The 20,357-nt window shown below is 38.4% G+C and overlaps 1 protein-coding gene across 5 annotated transcripts in view; it reads right to left on the bottom strand.

The window, feature by feature from the left end:
- CDH2 (cadherin 2) overlaps nucleotides 1-20,357 on the bottom strand; it is a 191,671-nt gene that overhangs the window by 46,517 nt on the left and 124,797 nt on the right. For 4 of the 5 annotated variants that reach the window (XM_005279996.5, XM_042854857.2, XM_065585419.1 and 1 more), the window contains 5 exons: nucleotides 9,809-10,035; nucleotides 6,737-6,883; nucleotides 4,377-4,532; nucleotides 2,229-2,373; nucleotides 329-501 (listed from right to left, as the gene is read on the bottom strand). In XM_005279996.5, the coding sequence (XP_005280053.1) occupies nucleotides 329-501; nucleotides 2,229-2,373; nucleotides 4,377-4,532; nucleotides 6,737-6,883; nucleotides 9,809-10,035 (848 nt within the window). Of the gene's footprint in view, nucleotides 1-328; nucleotides 502-2,228; nucleotides 2,374-4,376; nucleotides 4,533-6,736; nucleotides 6,884-9,808; nucleotides 10,036-13,687; nucleotides 13,794-20,357 lie in introns of those variants that run through there. The other variant, XM_065585417.1, reaches the window with a different exon arrangement.

The following is a 20,357-nucleotide window of genomic DNA, read 5'->3' on the forward strand; positions in this document are numbered from 1 at the left end:
GGCAAGACCCCCACCTTCCTTACTCCTTCTCTTCAAGACCCCTTCCTCTTTCTGAGCTAACTCCAGTGAATGTGAGTGAGACTAGATGCTTTACATTCTATGCAAAACAAAGCTTTAATTATCATTTACCCCTAGGATATTTGTCAAAATCCAAGTTTTCAAATCTTGGGGCTGGCCAGCTCTAATGGAGTACTGGTTAGGCAGTGCTGTGCAAGGGGGAAAAAATTACATTTGAAAAAAATGTGTAAATTACATACAAACTATTTTACATACGCACAAAAAGGGACAGCATTTAAAACACAACCTATAAAATTTAGGCCTGCCTTACCTCTCTATCAAGTCCAGCTGCCACTGTGATAATGTCACCAGTTTCATTGTTGATTGTAAACATGTTCGGTGAGGGGGTGCTTGGGGCCTGTGACAAGATTCTGTATCTCAGCATCCCATTCAGTGCATTAGGATCATCAGCATCAATAGCAGTAACAGTCATCACATAGGTTCCTAACAGCACAATACATAATTAGTGTTAAATAAATAGTTTACCTGAATTACACAAGGTCACTTACAAGCACAAAAATGGTCAAAACGTTTACTTCTTTTGATAAACATTACACATTCTTTCTCTTACCCAAAGGAAACTGAGTAGGCCTGAGTCCCAGGATTTATGAAGCAATTAAGATACATAACAGAAGATAACAACACTAGTGTTTATAAAGTATCAAACTTGCTTATTACTGAAAAAGCTCTACAGGCAATCAAACCCTGCAATTCTGCCATAAACACATTTAATTAACAATGAAGCTTCTAAAGTTTAAATAGTAGGCTCAATCACTGGGCCAAATGAAACATTTGATAATCAAAACATGTTTAATTTTAAAATGTGCCGCATGTGTTAACTGTGTATGAAAATCAACGCAAAATCAAAACAAGGGCTTTTCTAGATACTATTTCTTTCCCTTTGCAATCCTGACTGTTTAAAATCATGTTGGTTCTTGGCACTTGAACTTGGCATAATATGTCTTGAGAGAAACTGAAGGAACATGTCAGTTCCTAAAAATTCCTTGTTGCACTGCTAAGGAAATGGTTTCTGACACAAAATTTGCATTTAGATGTAAATCTGAACTTATTCCAATTTTGAGGGTGGTTCAGATACATTATTTGGTTCTGGAGAAAGTCCTAAGTTGTACAGTTTGGTTCCAAATCCAAACTTCCCCAGAATTACTGAGATTCACATCCAGGACTATATATAGGCTCCAATCCTGCAATTAATGGCATGGACTGTATTGTTGCACTGGTGCACTGTCAACTGCATGATTGCATCTGTATATAGATATAGACGCTAATTTTAGACTCTCATTTTTGTCAGCCTTGGCCTAAATAAATTGTATCACACAGATCACATAATCTATTATGTAATACATACTATATTAGGTGTATTTATTTTATATATAAAACAGAGAATGGGCTTAAAATGTATATATAATTATATAGACTCTCCAGGGATATTACATGGCATTTCCTTTCTAACAAGGAAGCTATTGTAAAACTTTTGTTTTTAAAATGTTGACATTGTCTTTTCTAGACATTGGGTCACTGGTTTCTTGCTTGATTTCAAAAGGACACTCAAGTAGGTTGCTAGAGTACAACATATGGATGTACAAATACCCCAAATTGCCACAGGACAAGCAGAGAAAAATGTGTTCCACAACCATATATGGTATCATTACTGTAAATCTATTCGACTTCTTTTAGTTTTTATTTTTAATCCCCTAGTGTTCTTTTTATTCAAAAACTCACTAGTCAGGGGAGAGAGATATTTACAGAAAGAGGCATATTAAAAGGTCACTAATCAGTTGTCTAGCAACAAACTAATCCTCAAAGTTACAAAACAACTGTTTGGCCTCCTTTATTTTTCAGGTGACTCCAATCTTGCATGGGTGCTGCCATAATATAAATATTTGGGTGCTGTCCAAATAAAGTAGTCCTTCCCCATTTTCCTTCTCTCTGCATTGTCCCTTACTCATTCCCTAACATGTGTAATGAAGTCTTTCTTTTAAATTAATTTTTAGCTTGCAAAAATGTAAATTAAAAATTAAGGGTAGTGGCAATCTAGCTTCCTGAAATTTTTGTCGATTGCACCTTTCAAAAATGTTACGACTTCTAAATGTATTTTTCTCCAAAACTAAAAAACCCATCTATTTTCACACAGAAAACCTGCTATATTTTACCTGGCTTTGATCCTTCAGGCACTGTCCCATTCCAGACTTGGTGTAAGAACTCAGGCCTATTGTCATTCATGTCAATAACATTAATGACAATGTCAATAGGATTCTCCACCTGGTTTCCATTTACATCCACTGCATGTGCTCTCAGCTGCAAAAGCCATTGGGAATTGTGTGAGTTTGCAAAACATATGAACATACATGGACATTAGCACAGACAGGAAATCTTACACTAACTATTTTAGCCTGATTTATTTTAGTATCTTGATGACTTAAATTTTCAGTTTATTGAGGGAGCCTTTGTAGATGGAGTTCAATGGGCATAACACATGTGTAACTGAGGGCAGAACTGAGCCCTTTACATTTAACGAAGGATATAAATTTCTTTGTTTTTTCTATCTATTTTTGAAGGCCTTTTTTCCTTCTGGAAATTTCTTCAGTTGAGAAAGAAAAAAAAATCTGAATAGTTCACCCAGGGGGGGACAGATTTCTGTGGGGCAGGTTTCAGACTCCCATCAGCCTATTTTACGGACTCCAAATGACTTTTGGAATAATAATACTACCTAATGTTTTATAGGCTTTTTGTACTTCTTAACCCTGATTGCCAGTGGAAAGTCTTCAGGAACACCCAATCCTGCACTATCCATATGGAGGTCTTCTGTCCTTCATCAGAAAATTTTTGTTGGTAATCCATCTGAAATTAATATTGCTTCATTTTTGTAAATTTTGAAATGGTATTATGGAAACTGTATTGTAAGAATATTTCAAAGGAAAGATAGGATTCTAGACAATATTCTTCATTTAAAGCCTAAAAAAGAAAAAGACTAATTGTGTATATCTATTTTGTTTTGCTGGCAGAGTATGGCAAAAATTGTTCTCACTAAACAACTGAAAATTCAAGAGTCTAAAGTTTATGCCTAAATTTTCCAAAGTGGTATTTGGTTGCCCTATTTGAGACACCTTAAAGAAGCTGATATAGAAAGTGTTATGTTGTGGAAGAGCTTCTCCCGCCGACATAGCTACCACCTCTCGCAGAGGCAGGAGTTATTAAGCCAACAGGCGAAATCTCTCTTGTTGGCTTAGAGTGTCTCCACCGTAAGCATTACGGTGGCATAGCTGCCTTGGTGCAGCTCTGCCACTGTAAATGCTGTAGTGTAGATGTATCCTAAATTGGAGATCTGGGAGGTAAAAACTTGTCAATGTAGCTCAGACGTCGTTTTGACACAGAGTTATAGGAGGCAGGGGGTGAGATTAATCTACCATGTTCTGGAAATGGTCTTAGAGGTTGTCAGAAAATTCCTTAGTCGCTATTACTTAAACTGGAACTGAAAGGGAAAGAGCTAAAACAAATTGTATTCGTTAATCCAAATTCTTGGTAAAATCCCATGAATTCTAGAGCTGCTGCACCCTAACATGGTCAAACTCTATGAATAGCAACTGCTAAATCCTCTGTACAGAAAGTAGGATTATACTTGCTCCTCAGATGGGCCAACAAATTGTGCACTAAAACTATTCTACTCTGGAAATTATCTCCAGGAACTGTCTCTCTTCCCTATTGTTTCAAGTAGGGGCCATTTCAGGTCAAACCTTGGTTTCCTGCTTTGCAACCAATTTTTTTTTCCTACTAGTGCTGCCGAAATATTTGGTCTACTTTGCAATTTCTCTAGAGCAAAGAACATAGCTTTTATAAACAGAGAGATCTAATTTACAATTATAATTCCATTAAAATGCTTAGATTTGCCCTGAAAATGAAACCTGGTAGTTTTTCTTCCCATCCATTTCTCAAATTTTAGCTGCTGCAATTCCAGTATAATTATGCCCAAGTTAGGGTGTTATATTAAAAATAAACTCCTGTCAAACAAACAATATGGTGGAATTTGTAATCAATGGTATAAATCAGAAAAATAAACTACAGCATTCACATTTCAGCCTTCTTTAATTAACTAAATACACTAACTCACATTTGTTAAGCTGTTTCAACATGCTAGGAGTTCCCTGTATTATGTATAATAAGTAGAATAAATATAAATTCCAATCCAGTATAAACTCTTTAAATCACATCTTGTAGAAAACTGTGCCAGATGCACAAGTCAAATTTGAAGCAGATGTTAATCTTTGATTTGATAATCTGGTTATGGTAAATTAAAATCTTACATGAAAGGAAGCTATCTGCTCCCGATCTAAAGGTTTCGTCACTGACAGTTGACCTGAGATGGGATTGATGATGAAGATTCCAGTTGGAGGTTGGTCAGCTCCTGGTCCAGTAACACTGTACCTCAGTGAAAGACTTTTATCACGATCAGACCTAATCTAAATGTCAAGAAGATGAGGTTTATGTTAGTTAAACAGAACAAGAAATTGGAACTGAGAGTGAAGAACAGTAGATTGGCATTCATTTTTAACATAATATTTAGGCTGAAATTATATTTACAAGAAAACAATGGCAGAGACATGAACACTAATACAATGTTTGGGCTTTTCAATAGTATAATACATTGTCAGAAAATCAGGCACTGAATTTTTCAGAAAAATTTTTCATGTAAAGTGACCCTTCTTATAAATCTCTACTTTTTACACTAATGGATGAATTATATTACTAAAAATAATTAAATACTCTTATCCTTAAATCTATTGCTTAGCTCCTAAAACAGTACACAAGATTTGTGAACACTAAAATATACTGTAAGACAGTCTCTTTCATTTACCTTTCAAGACCCATGTTCAGCATTCTGCATTTCTTTTATAATACAGTAACTCCTCACTTAACGCTGTAGTTATGTTCCTGAAAAATGCAACTTTAAGTGAAACGATGTTAAACGAATCCAATTTTCCCATAAGATTTAATGTAAATGCAGGGGGTTAGGTTCCAAGAAATTTGTTTGGGGGCAGACAAAAGGCGTTATATACTGTACTGTACTGTGGAGGGGAGGTGCCCCTGGCTTAGCCCTGGGGCTCAGGGCAGGGGGGTGCGGGGTCTGGGAAGGAATTAGGGTGTGGGAGGGCGCTCAGGGTGGGGGTGCGGGAGGAGGCTCAGTGCTGGGGCAGCAATTCTGGGAGTCGCGATTCTGGGAGCTGCCCCCACCCCCTCCAGACAGTCAGGGCCACCCGGAACGAAGGGGCTTTAGGGGCCTGGGCTAAGGGGGCCCCGGGGCCCTGGCCTGCAGCTCTAAAGCCCCTTTGGGAACGCGGCCCTGTGAGCACGGGCCGGAGGACTCAGGAAGAGCAGGGGCAGATGCACAGCCAGCGGCCGGAGAGAAGGGAAGGCCAGCCGGAGAGAAGTGGCGCTTTGAAGAGGAAAGCGCTGCTTCTCTCTGGCCGCTGGCTGCACGGCTGCCCCTGCTCCTCCTGAGTCCTCCGGCCTGTGCTTGCAGGAACATATTCCAAAAGGGGCTTTAGAGCTGCAGGCCAGGGCCCCGGAGCCCCCTTAGCCCAGGGCCCTGCAGCCCCTAAGCCCCTGCATTCCAGGTGGCCCTGCCTGCGGGGGGGGGGAGAAGTGGGGGGGGGAAGCTTCCCTGCTCGCTCGCTCCCTCCCTCCCTCCGAGAAAGTCCTAAGCACTGGGGTGAAACGCTGGGAGGGAGGGAGGAACGGAGGGGAAGGAGGCGGAGAAGAGGAACTTGTGCAATGCTCCCTTGTAAAGTCAGCCAAACAATGTTATAAGGGAGCATTGCACAACTTTAAATGAGTATGTTCCCTAATGGAGCAGCAACGTAACTTCGAAACAACGTTAAGCGGAGGACGTTAAGTGAGGAGTTACTGTACTCAATAGTATTGCAACCATTTAGGTGCTTGTGATCACATGGTTACTGCAGGGGAAATACTGAACTTTTAGCTGAGTTCTTGGCTAACAAATAAAGTAGAAATTGATTGTACAGTATGTTCACTGGTAGCCTTTGCTACACCTTTAAGAAAGTCACTTGCAAGTGCATAGACAGGGTAGAGCCATGTTCACATCTGTTACCCTGTCCACACAAACACACACACACCTTTTGGTAAATTGACTGTGCGGGCAACACTAATGGAACACCTCCCCCCTAATTCCCCTGCATCTTGTGCAGGAATGCCTGGTAATAGACACCTACTTGCTGTGCATTCCTGCACAACAGGCAGTGTAACCTCAATCAGCCATGTCCCTTTCCCTTGTTCCCCTCTTCTGATATGCCTATCTCTCTCCGCCCCCCACAACAAACACATACACAAACACACAAGTGGGGAGTTCCAGTGCAGGACGCAGCAGAGTTGGCTGAGTCACAACTGCCACCTTTTGCACCAGTAGAGGTTCCCCCTACTTCAGGGCAATTGCTGTCTGATTTAAATTCATTGTAATTCAATGTAAGAAGAACAAAGAGTTCTTGGCAGACCACAGAATTTGGCCCAATATCTTATGTATAGATGTAACAGCAGAATTTGGTCCTTTAATCTTTGATAAGCAGAAAGACTATCAATGACACCGGAAGTTCACTTCCAAGGAATTCTGAAATCACACCTCTGCCTTCTTGGTTGTTAATTACCTTACCCTAACTAATTCCTGAGGAAAAGGCCCTCTGGAGTTTTCTGGTAAGTTGATTGGAGGGATGACCCAGTCTCTCTTCTGTCTCTGCAGATGACTGCTGGGCTTATATTGTTGCCGTGGAAATACTATTTCTTCAATCTTCTTTTGGTCCTTAAAACAGACATTAGAATAAGAATTGGTAAAAATGTGTATATTGAAGAATGGTTTTCATACCATTACATGACAGCCTGAGACGCACGCTTCATGACATGTTTATGAAGCTATTTATTGGGTTCACAGTACATTATGGAAATAAGCAATATTATTACATTTTTCCTATGAAATAGTAGCAATTCCTTCATTTTTCAGCATGCCACTTGGAGGTCAAATGGAATTATAAGCAATTTATTACCTGGTACTGCTGTGTAAACTACTTTGCACTTTCTATATTCCAGTTTGATAGTAGTTAATATTGTGCAGAATTTTAATAGGATGCCTTTATATGTATATAATCTCATTAATTGGAACTACAGTTCAGGTAATGGGAAGCTGTATATTAAATTTAGATCTGGGTGTGCTAAATTATAATTTGAGTTCCAAGAGAAGTTTAATACATACTGGTAAGGAATGTCTGAAATATTTATGACCTTATTAAATCCCATAGAATTAATGCTGTAATTATTTTAAACCTATGTCACCCATGATGGATGTTGTAGATGACCCACTTTGCACAGTGGGCATTAATCTCTGCTGGGTGTCAACATTGCCTTTATATTCCTCTCTACATCTGTAGTTATTTCAGCATTTAGCTCTTGATGCACATGTGCATGCAGACATGTTACTCTGGGTAGGGAAAAAAAGCCCAAAATACATTCTTCGGTTACTTTGGGGAAAAAAGTTATTTTTAATCAAGTAAATGTGTCGGAGGCTAAAATCCGCAGGTGCAAACTGAAGGCCAGTTTCTGCTACCCTCACTCCCTTTGAGTAGTACCTTACAAGTGAGTAGCCCCAATTTAGTAAGGCTACACTGTAAAGAAAAACCCATGATGCTGAGTCTCAGAGCCAGAGTCAATTGGCTTGTGGTTGCGGGGCTTGGGCTGTGGGGCTAAAAATAGCAGTGTAGACATTCAGGCTTGGGTTGGAGCCCCGGGTCTGAAACCCAGTGAGGGCAGAGGGTCTCAGAGCCCAGCTTCTAATCCAAGCCTCAGTGTCTACAGTGCAATTTTAGCCAAGCCCAAGTCAACTGACCTGGACTCCGATTTGGTGCAGCGGGTTTCTCTTTGCAGTGTAGACATACCCTCACATGTAAGGCATTACCTGAGTGTGACTGAGGGCACCAGAACTGGGCCCAAAGGGTTTGTCTTCACTGCAAAAATGTGACCTCTTAAGTCAGGTTAGGTAACCTGGGTTAAAATAGCAGTGATGACACAGCAACTTGGCTTCTAACTCTGGTTAACAGCTGGAATTTGATCCCAGGCTTTCTTAGGGCTGGTCCACACTAACCCCCCAGTTCGAACTAAGATACGCAACTTCAGCTACGTGAATAATGTAGCTGAAGTCGAAGTACCTTAGTTCGAAATACAAGGTACTTACCGTGGGTCCACACACGGCAGGCAGGCTCCCCCGTCGACTGCGCGTACTCCTCTCGCAGAGCAGGAGTACCGGCATCGACAGCGAGCACTTCCGGGATCGATTCATCGCGTCTAGACAAGACGCGATAAATCCCAGAAGATCGATTGCTTACCACCGAACCCGGAGGTAAGTATAGACATACCCTTAGAGGCTTTAATTTGAGTTGCTAACTCAAGTTAAAAGCTGAGTTGTCACTGCTATTTTAACCTAAGTTTCTTAACTCATGTTAGCAAATCCAAGTTAAGAACACTACTTTCTTCGCAGAAAAGACATGTCCTCTGAAAGGAACAGTTTCTTGTGTGCGTATTTAATGTGAACCACCAAGTGCTTTATTAAGACTTGGCCTTAAATATCTAAAAAACGCAGAACAATTGCTTATTCTTAGAGAAATATCTAGCACAACTAAATGCAATCTATTTTGAAACAGATACTTAAGTCTTTGATCTGTAACTATAAGTTTAGCGTGGCTATATCAACCAATGAAGAATATTTATTTTTGTAAAAGATGCTTTGTAAAAGGAAGTAAAAAAAGCAGGCAGTGGTATAAGGGGTGGGTGTAGCATAACTATCACATTTACTACAGGGAGTATATTAGGTTAACTGTATATTGGTAGGTTAGATTTTGTGTTACTTTGGCTTGGTCTACACTACCCCCCCTAATTCGAACTAAGGTACGCAACTTCAGCTACGTGAATAACGTAGCTGAAGTTCGAAGTACCTTATTTCGAATTAGTTGAAACTTACCTTGGTCCACACTCGGCAGGCAGGCTCCCCCGTCGACTCCGCGGTACTCCTCTCGGCGAGCTGGAGTACCGCAGTCGACGGCGAGCACTTCCGGGTTCGACTTATCGCGTCCAGACTAGACGCGATAAGTCGAACCCAGAAGTTCGATTTCCAGCCGTCGAACTTGCCGGTAAGTGTAGCCAAGGCCTTTGGCTTGGCTTATATTGGTTTCCACCAGAGGGAGACTATCTTCCCTAAAAGTAGTGCTGGAATTCTAAATAATTTCCAGTCCCCAATTTGATTATTGAGGGACAATACAAATACTCTATGCCAGGAATGCTTTCCCGCTACTGCTGTAAATCTACAGTTCCAATCTAATCTTGATTGATGGATTCTAGCAGAGATTTGTTTATTTTGTGGTTAAATTTAACTGCTTGAATAAATACTGTAATGCTCTCCAGCAATTTAAAATAAAGAAATGACCACTTCCAATTTAAATTCAGGTACAAATCTCAAACTGTACAAACAATATGTTCAAATACAAATGATTTCTGGATCTTTAAACAAAAATGGGTTTCCATGACTTTAGCAGGGCTACAAAATAATAGATTATGGAACATTACTTTTAAAGACTACAGCTTTATAATTATTTATGCACTAGTTACCCACTAGCAGGAAGTCAGATGTTGAGGTGTGTGACAGATGTAGTCTAAAACCTATTTCCAAAGGCAAATGTTTTACCTTCTCTGAATGCTCTGCAAATGTTGGCTTGATGCTCAGCTTCACCACCACTTGCCACTGTTGCTGGGTTTCCTTGTCTTGAGCGTAGATGATGAATTCTGTGGGATCTGTAGAAAGCTGAAAGCTTCTTGCTGCATATACCACACCATCTTCACCTACTCTAAAATCTGCTGGTTCGCTGCTTTCAAACTGTACTTTCCTCTTTTCATCACAGCTTCTAAACCCCACTGTGAAACACAAAAAACATCGAGAATATAAGAACTGAAAGAACAGAGCCTGCTTAAACTCAGTCATCAGCTGGTGTTAGGTCAAGAACAAACACCTGTATCTTAAAAGCCTATTCTCCGCAGTCACAATAAACTCACGGTCATTTCATCATGTTAAGTGCATACATTATTTAGGAATTAAAAATCATATTTTATGGATCAGCCCATATAATAGTGGCATCCTTCAGAGAGGGAAGACCAAGTTCTATTTCTCAATCAGATTGCCTGTCATCCACTACAGAGGCCTTGAGCTCCACAACAACCATCCGCTCTCTCTCGCAAAGGGGCAGAACTGATTGGTTCCAAATACAGCTCCAGCCTCTTTGACCTTGACTGGAATTACTATCACTAATAAGTATATATGACAGCTGTAGCCAAGGGGTGTCAAAGGCAATAGGGGATTAAAATGAAGAAAACTTTGGGCTCTTCTACCCCACACAGAGGAGCTTCTGTCAAAGGGAGATTTTTATATTCATAACTTTTTAAAAAAAGGATAGTTTTTCATATCCAGAGTTAGATTTTATTATGACCTCATTAGACTTTCTGCAGAAAATGACAAAACAAGTGCACAAAAGAACATGCATTTTGAAAATTAAAACTGTCTTTTCCCCTTTATGAACACCTAAAACTACTGAAAAGGATTGAGTGGAGAGAAAGTAGTCAAACTGCTATCATGGACTGGGGAAAAAAATGCCACGGACATTTTTAATACGTGGCGATCATCACAAACTTGGTTTAGATTCAGCACCTCCAGTGCTAACGGCACTGAAGTAGCAGCCTAGAGGGCAGTGCAGCACACGGGGAGTTAGACCTACTTTCTATTCCTGTCCCTGCCACTGACATGCTGTATTACTGTGGACAGATCACATAACAGCTCCGGTCCTCCGTTTTCCCATTTGTAAAAGGGGAATTATAATATACGCTTACCTCATAGGAATGCTACAAATCTTAAAGGGATACAATTCACTTGAAATCCAGTCAATTTCAAAAAGTAGATTTAAAGCAGTTGCAGGTACTAGTCCTGACTATAAGTTCCCTTTAACAATCACATTTTCCTACTTTAAAATATCTTCCTATTTACAAATGTTTTCCTCTCCTCTTTTGCTATGTGAAAGATCCACTGTGAAACAGAATATATACACACTACTGTAAAATGCACAAAGTACAACAGATTTTTCTCTCTCTGATCCGCTTCATTTCTAGTTATCATCAGTGTTACTTGTAACAATAGCAAGTAAAAAATATCAGATGGAAATGTGGCTTTAAAATTGATGACCTTCCTTTAATGTTTTCAGAGCATTTTGAAACCGTTAGATTGTATGAACAACAGAAGAGTGAAGCATTATTATTAAAGGCTGGGCTGAAATGCAGATAGTGAAGATGAATCCTAGCCTTGTGCCTCATTCCAGTTATTGGACCTTTACACTGAAATGAATGATGCACAAACAACAAGTCTCCAAAAATCTAAAGGTTCCCCCTCAAGAGAAACCCTGCTAAACGCTGCACATCATATGTTGTTTTTTTTAAATATACTGTAGTTATAAGGAAGTTAGTGAGAAGAGAGATTATAATTTTTGGTACTTGAGCTCCAAGGACTGGTACCAATGTTCAAATGACAGATAAAATTAGTTTCCTCGCTAATCCTTTTGTGTCATGCTGGGTCTTCCACATGCCTCCCTTTGACCTTCTGATACACACACGCACACAAAGAAGATGACAACTGGAAAATTATATATATAAAACTTTATTTCTTTTTTCAAAAACACAGCAAATTCAATAGAAATTTTAAAATGTCAGCTTTTTGAAGGAAAATTAAACAAGAAAGTTCACCCTTTTCGGCAGTAAAACCTGCTTGAGTTGTTCGGGGGAAGGGGAATCTCCTTGAGGAATATTTAATGAAGTTCCCACCATATCATTCCATCAGGGGCAAGGTTCATTTCCTCCAGGGAAAAAGGCACACGAATGGCCATCAAACCTGGCAGATCTCACTGAATCTGGGGAAGGACAAGGCTATCCATGCAGAAGCTCTGAATCTCTGCACTATTTCATCCCCCCTTTTATCCCTGCCTGGCTCCTTGACAATACTGCCGCAGAGATCCCATGCTGTTTGTGGGGATGCTCCACCAAAAATTTCATCCAAATTGGGACTCCACTATTTTTTTCTAGATAAGTTCCCTTAGGCTGTACCTCCCAAGTCCCGCCTATTTCATAAGGTATAGCCAACCCCTTCTCAAACATGGATCCACAGATTTACAAAGAGGGCTCTGTGGGACGAAGGGACAGTGACATGGGGCAATACAACCCCAATTCCGCATGGGAGGAAGGAAAGCCACATGTAGAGGATCCCCTTCCTAGATGTGAGCCAATCCCTTATCCATACTGCTTCATTATATGACCCAATTTACCAAGGCAAGTTCATATTCTGAATTGCAACAGCTAGCCAAAGAAATACATGCATTCTAAATCAAGTAAAATAATTGGTTACAGCAACTCTGTCATTATGAAGAAATCGTTATAGTCCTAATTAGACATACTTCTGTGTTCTGACCTTCTAACCAGAATACAACCCCACACTAGACTCTATTAATTATAGAAATGTAAGAGTAAAAGTACCTAGAATGGGTCTTCTTAATTATCCTGAAATCTACTATTGAAATATCCTCAAAACAGCATTCAAATAAACTAGGGTAACAATATTCCACATTCTGCTTTAGACAATGCCATTAAGAGCAATCGTGAATCCTATTTACAAATAATCAGATCAGCTGTAGGGCTCTGTGGAGAAGAGAGGATCTTCTCAATGACTTTTTAAATCATTTCAGAGAAGAAAGTGAACAATCAGAATGGAATGGGACAGAAGCTAGGGTACCCAAGAGCATGTCTTCATGCCGGCTCTGCTCCAATGGAGATGCAGAACTCCCAGTAGAGAGGGAGCCCTGCAAGACACTTTGTTAAAATAGTTAGGTTTGGAAGGGTCAGCAAGGAGTCAGAACCATGCACATGACCCATGGGTCTTTGTCAGCCTTCCCCCACCAGCTGGGGACTCCTACTTAACAGGGGATTTCCCTTGCAGGGGAAAGGAATGATGATATTCGTCTGTGGATCTTGGGGGCATGATCTAACTCCTGACAAATGTGGGGGGGGGGAGGAGAAAGGGGTAATAAATGTAAATTGTAACCTGATTTATTTTTTTCCTTTTTCTTTTTTAAAGGTAAGACTTAAAATGAACACTGCAATGAGCATAGTTCAAAAGAACTATTGAGATATAATGATATGAAAAAATATAATTAAAAAAATATTATTCAGTAATTTGATGCATCCAATTTTATATACTAAAATTCATGAGAAACTGAAAGATTCCCCCCCCCCACCCCACTTTCTCTCATATAGATACTAATAACTCAAAAAAAAAAAATTAAGCTGCAATCCATTTCATTGATATTCTTCCTGCAGGCAACTATATGTTATAAGATTCAACGAAAACCGCTGTCTTTTGACAGCAACCTGCCTAAAATGTATAAAATTGTCAGTGCCCTGGCAGAATTATTCTCCTTCTGCAAAGAGCACATATTAACAAATTACAGAGAAGTATAACTGTTCATAATTAAATTACCTTGACAGAGTACAGGTTGAGTAGTAGCTACCTTTTCCCCAACTGCATGGCTATTAGTCTTGTAAATTTGATTCAGTTTAGTTTGCTTCATTTTTCAGTGCTCAACTGGTATCAACAAAGATGGAATCCTAATTATTTGCTTTCAATGCTAATTAGTAGTGAAATTTTGTAGAAGTAGTAAGGAAACATTTTTCATTGAGAACAGACATTACTGGTACTAATCATGTTCCAAACACCTTGAAAGGGATGCATATTTCCAAAACAATGTTACTTTCAAAAAAATTATTTATAATGGATATTTTTCACTTTAAAAAGACTTATCAGCTATATTTTTACAGCACATTGTTCTTTCAGTGCCAACAAAAATAACAGATATTTACATAGTCTTTTATTATTCTTTATTAATGGTATCCACATAATCAAATACAAATCTCTGCAAGTTAAAGGAGGCAGATTAATTATGAAAGGGTGAAATTTAGATTTTAAAAAGTCTTAGACCACAATCCTACCAACACTTACGCACATACTTAACTTTAATTATGTGAATATTCCCATTGAAGTGAATGGGACTCCTGGGTTTAAAGTTATTCCGGTGTGTAAGTATTTGCAGGATATGGGCCTTAATCCAGAAGCAAATTTTATATTTATGTTATTGTTATTTGTATTGTTATTATTTTGCTGTTAAAGATGGAGTATTTTAAAAGGTAATCCATTTGACAGTTTTGAATTTAGAGAGTAAATCAAATTTAAAGATTTAAGATTGATTTTTATTATATGCCAACCAAAACAAATATATATTTGTTGCCTAAAAGGGAAAAAAAATAATCTCTGCAACCACCAAAAGATAAATTAAATTCCTGCATCTCTGTGGTATTAAATAAAGCTCTCAAATTTTCTTGTATGCAATTAACAAAAACATATGTCTTAATGTGTAGTGTACAAAACCTGAAGTACTACTAAACATGCAATTTCATTTAGAGTACACTAGAGAACTAAACCATTCACATACTTGTGTCTAATGAAATGAATGATTCATAATATCTGTAAAATACATCTCTGCTCTCATGTACCTTACTAGTAACCTTCAATTAACTAGCATAATTTCTCATACAATTAAAATATACTTTCAGATGCTCCATTAACATGTTGGTTTGCAATTTGACAGCCCGGTCTTGCGATCTCCTCTCAGGCAAAACTCCCACTGAAATCAATGGGATTTTTAACTAAGGACTGAGAAAAAGAGTATAAGGAATGGGCTATGTTAGTATAATAAGTAAAGATACTTTCATACAAAATATTCATATATAACTTCATTTATTTGTGCTAATCCTAAAACAGTGAGGGGTACTTTGCCATTTGGATTTTTCAGCTTTAAAATGTGAGAGTCTATGCTTTCAGGTTAAAGGCAGAAATATGATTCAACATTGATTTTATTTTACAGAAAAAACATTACTTATCTTAGCCTAATGTTGTCCTCAGAGCTAATGTCCAATCAGTGGATATTTTGGACATTATAATTTCCAAGTGCTATTAAACACATATTTCCTAAAAATAGCAAACAAAATATGTCTTAAAATGGGAAACCCAGGTATATTTATCCCTGCAGGATAACTTCTCAGTGAATCAAACAAATAGCAACAAAAGTAACCATGATACAATTACACATCAATTACCCAGTTTGCATGCTTCTAGTCATGTTTCTTTACTTCTGACAGTGCAAGAAAGCATTTAGGGATGCTCTGCCTTGATTTCTGACAGTCTAAAGATTTTTAACATCTGAACACTGTACTGTTTCCAAAAAGAAAGGGCTATTTTTTAGGCCTCCCTAGGGATAGGGATAGGGAAACCGGAAAAAAAAATACACTGCTTTATAACACTGTACTTTGTTCAGACTGGTTACCCCTTTCTTTGTAAGGAGATCTACTACCCAATTTAAACACCTGAATGGAACCACTCATATTTCAACTTGTGGTACAGATTGACACAAGAAAGTCCATGAGACATCCTTCAATACAAATATAGGTAATCTTTAAGTAATATATAAAGTTAGATTTTTTTATACTATCAGAAGTGTAGCATTATTGTAGTTGTGAAGAAGTATATTCTAGCCTGCCTTATGCATCTTCTGATTTCAGAATCTTTATTACTGATGATGTACATAGAAGAAAAAACAAGTTTGGTTTCTGGGTAACAGGATGAGCTGCAGTAATTGCATTTAAAAAATATCTTGTCTTCACTTACAAGACAAGCAAATTTGATAGGGAAATCATTAATTGTAGAATAAATATCAAATATTAGGTCATTTTTACATAGTCACTTTTCTGATTATAACCATTCTTAAATGTTATACTAAAACTTTTCACTGACTCTTTCACAGATGCTTCAATATCAGTATTCTTTTTAACATGTTTTTTAATTCTTTTTTGTAGCACCTTTTGGTTCTGTCCTTACACACATGCACCACATTTTATAATTATTCCATGCACTACCAAAAAGATTTTTTTTTAAATCTAGTTACTTTTGGGTGCTTCTGTTATTTGGGGGCCTAACTTGAGACACCTTAAAGTGGACTGTCATAGAGAAGTTCCTTCGTGCTTTCAGAAAAGCGAACATACTAATCCACTAGTCCCTTTTAAATATCTTGGTCTACAATCTTAGGGTATCTCTACACAGCAAAGCAAAAACATGGGAGCTGACTTGGGCTCATGAGGCTTGGGCTGTTCCATTGCTGTGTAGACTTCCAGGTTCAGGCTGGAGCCTGAGATCTGGGACTCCGACACCGCTTATGTCCTACTCCAAGCCCAGAAGTCTATACAGCAATGAAACAGCCCCACAGCCTGAGCTCCGCAATCCCAAGCTGGTTAGCACAGGGTAGCCGTGGGTGTCTAGTTGCTGTGTAGACATACTCTATGTACTACATTCTGACATCCTTACTCATGTTGAGTAGTATCTAACGTCAATTAGTCATATGCAGTACATATGATACAATGGGAGTTGAGATGCTTATTAAGGGCCATATATAGCTCTTTGAATGCAAATCCTCTACTTTCACAACATGCGCTGCAAATTTGTGCAAACTCAGGGCAAGATTGTGAAACCGTTACTCACGATGATGTGGAGTTAATCACACAAGCAACACAATTGAAATCAGTGGGACTATTGGTCTGAGTAATTGCAATGTTAAGGGTTCCACAATCTGACTCTTAGTAGCTCAGCTTTCCACATCTTCATGTTGTAAGGCTCCTTTACTCAGTTCACTAATCCTTTAGTAACAAAAAACAAAAACAAAAAATAGTCTAACTAAAGGAAAAAATATATTTGCAGAGTTGAGACCTAAGTCACAGGGTTTGTTTATCTCATCAGTTGAAAACAGTACTAATATAATGGTTTAAAAACAAGTTGTGGTATGTATCAGTTTTAACCTACGGCTAGAATACAAATGTTACTTCTGTGAAATTTATGCACTTTTACACTGCGGATGAGTTAGAAGGGCAATATCCTGACAAAAATACTTTGTGCCAGTTTCTGCTATTTTTTTTTTTGCCATTCAGTACAAGAGCTAATTTCTTTCCAAGTAGCAACAACACTATATGCAACATCTTCATCAAACACACTGAGTATACTAAACACTGTTGTGCCAGCCAGAGTGCCCACGGTTGATGGCATCACACCAGGCGTTGTGGTATATGCGTTGTCCTAAAATATTGCATGTTCAAGGCAATCTGGGTGTTTATACCAGAGACAGAGAGAGACAGACAGAAGTTTCACCTTTATTTACTCTCTGTGCAGTTTTAGTTTTTAAAATTAAAAACTATGCTTTCAGCTGTACTGAATATTTTTGTTGCAAAATATAAATGAGAAATATTGAAAACGTAAATAAGAAATATTACACCTTACAGTCACTTTTTAAAAGCAAATTTTCATATTCAACACTACTTGGTTTCCTCTTAAGCTAGCTAAATCAATATAAGGGCCCTATATTTTTAAAGTTACCTGTGAACGAAAATATTATCACAAGACTGTTCAATCCTTCAATTCGCAGTGAAAGACTTGCACAGTTCTTTAATAAAACATGTCACCTACTTTCCATTTCCCATAATCCTCTTTGCTTGCTGAACAAAGTCATAATAGGCATGCCAGAATGAAAATAGGGATAAAGTTCTTTCTGTTTGATAGAAGTGCCTATGCAGCTTTTCAAAACAGGAATACTGGCCGTCAGCAAAACACAGATTTGGTATCTCAAACAGAGCCCAAATTACATCTGATTCACTGATCCTTTTCAGTTCTTTTCCCTACCGCTCACTAACACAAAGTCTTTCTGAGCTCTGACATCCCTTTTGTCTTTATTTCAGAAAAAATAAAATACAAGAGAAGAGAGTAAACATCTTGGGGTGAAGAGGAAAAATGTTTATATTTAGACAACTTTAGTTTTAAAATATATATATATTAAGAGATTGCAGTCCTCCTTCACTTCACATTATTTAACACACTGTTGGTAAATATAAGGTTATGCATCAATGCAGAGCTCCGCTGGAATTTTTTCTAACTGGTGCCAATTGGAAGAAAACTCAGTAATAAGTCTCATTTCTGTACTCTGAGTGTGCAATACACCTGCAATATTTTCTCAAGTATACAATTTTAGATAGTAATAAAAAGCAGGATTAAACACTAATCTCATGTGCCCACAATGCATCAACTCACTACAACTGCTAAAATCCAATTTGGTAATTAAAGAATATCTGTTGAACAGTCAGACCAGGAGACTGAAGGGAAAGTGTAGCCTTTCACACAGCCAGCACAAAATAGACCACCTTCCCAGTTTAGGCTCTAAGTAGGGACATTTCTTTGTCTTCAGTACATTTTAAAATAATGGCTTCTTTTCTAAGGCAATTTTTTTTGTGGTTTAAGAAACTGAGATGCTATTACTCGTCAGCACATTATAGAATTTAGAAGGCTGTTTAACTACAATAAAAATAATGACATATTAAATTGTAAAAGGAAAACAACCAATTTTTTCTGTTTGTTTTTAGTCATCCCTAGAAAATGCAAGAGACAGCTCTTCCCCCACCCCTAAATGCAAAAGCCCAGGGTGCAGAAGAGAGTCAGTGTTTGTGTCCCCTTTGCTATTTTCTCCCAGTCCCAGTTCCTGCACTGTATTTTCCACCATCTCTATATATTCAGGCTCCAAGTTCTATCTTATTTTTTGCTCTTCCCTCTCTCCTACTTTCTCCTTCTGCCTGAGTTTTCTGTTTTCATATTTTTTATGATTTTGTCTATCACTTAGCCTCTCTTTGCCCCAACTTTCAATCTACAAAATCTCCAATACTCTAAATTACGAGGTGTTGTGGCTGTCCTGCCAGTAGGCTTGCAACCTTCAATCATGCCCAGTCAGAGTGAGTCCATCACTTAATGTGATCTGACTGTAAGTATAGGGTAGGGATGGCTTGAGAAGTGGGGCTTTGTAGGGTTAGCGGTATGAGAACAGGTCTGGTGTGTTGATCCTTGGTTGCTACACATGCTTTCAGTCAACCTACTGTTCATGTGTGGATGAGACAATGGACGAATTCAGGTTTGTTAGGAACTGTGGAACATTTTGGGAAAGGGGGAGCCAACACAGGCACATAAAATTAAAAAGGTTGGAGAGGAGTTTTTAAACTAAGGGCTGGGGTAAAAGCCAAGAGGTACAGAAGAACACATGGTTTGGACAGACACATCCTTTAGGGGAGGATTTATTAAAGGGGATACTCTGTATCCCAGTAAAGAGGAAAGGAGAGACATTGATAAAGCATAGATAAGAGCTGAAGAGAAACAAATGAAAAAGAGTCCCATTCAATTACATCGTATGAAAGCAGACAACTAAATATTGACAAAGTTGATAAGTGATTGTATACAAATACAAGCAGTTTAAATACTAAGATGGGTGAACCTGAGTGCCTGGTATTAAATGAGGATATTGATATAATAGGCAGTGGAATGATGTTAATCAGTGGGATGTGGTAATACCAGGGGACAAAATATATAGGAATGACAGAGTAGATCATACTGGTGGGGGAGTGGCACTATATGCAGGAGAAAGCATGGAGCCAAATATAGTAAAAATCTTAAATGACTCAAACTATAAGAATATAGCAGTAGGAATATACTACTGACCACCTGATCAGGATGATGATGGTGATTGTGAAATACTCAGGGAGATTAGAGAGGCTACAAAACCAGAAAACCAAGTCATAATGAGGGGTTTCAACTTATGACAATATTGACTGGGAACATGTCACCAAAGGATGGGATGCAGTGATAAAATTTCTAGACACTGCTTTAGCTAGTCTTGGATCCCACAAGGGGAGAGGCAATTCTTGATTTAGTACTTAGATATGGTCTAAGAGGTGAATATAGCTGAACTGCTCAGTAACACCAACCATAATGTAATTAAATTTAACGTCCTTGTAGGGGGAAAATACTAAAGAAACCCACCACAGAAGCATTTAACTTGAAATAGGGAAACTACACAAAAATGATGAAGCTCGTTAAATGGAAATTAAAAGAAACAGTCACAAGAATGAAATGCCTGCAAACTGCATGGGAACTTTTAAAAAACATCATAAGAGAGACTCTAACTATACGTATTACCCTCTCCCTTCCAATAAAAATAATAAACACTAGGGGACAAAAA

Source organism: Chrysemys picta, chromosome 2, assembly GCF_011386835.1.
Source record: "Chrysemys picta bellii isolate R12L10 chromosome 2, ASM1138683v2, whole genome shotgun sequence".
In the NCBI taxonomy this organism is placed as follows: Eukaryota; Metazoa; Chordata; order Testudines; family Emydidae; genus Chrysemys; species Chrysemys picta.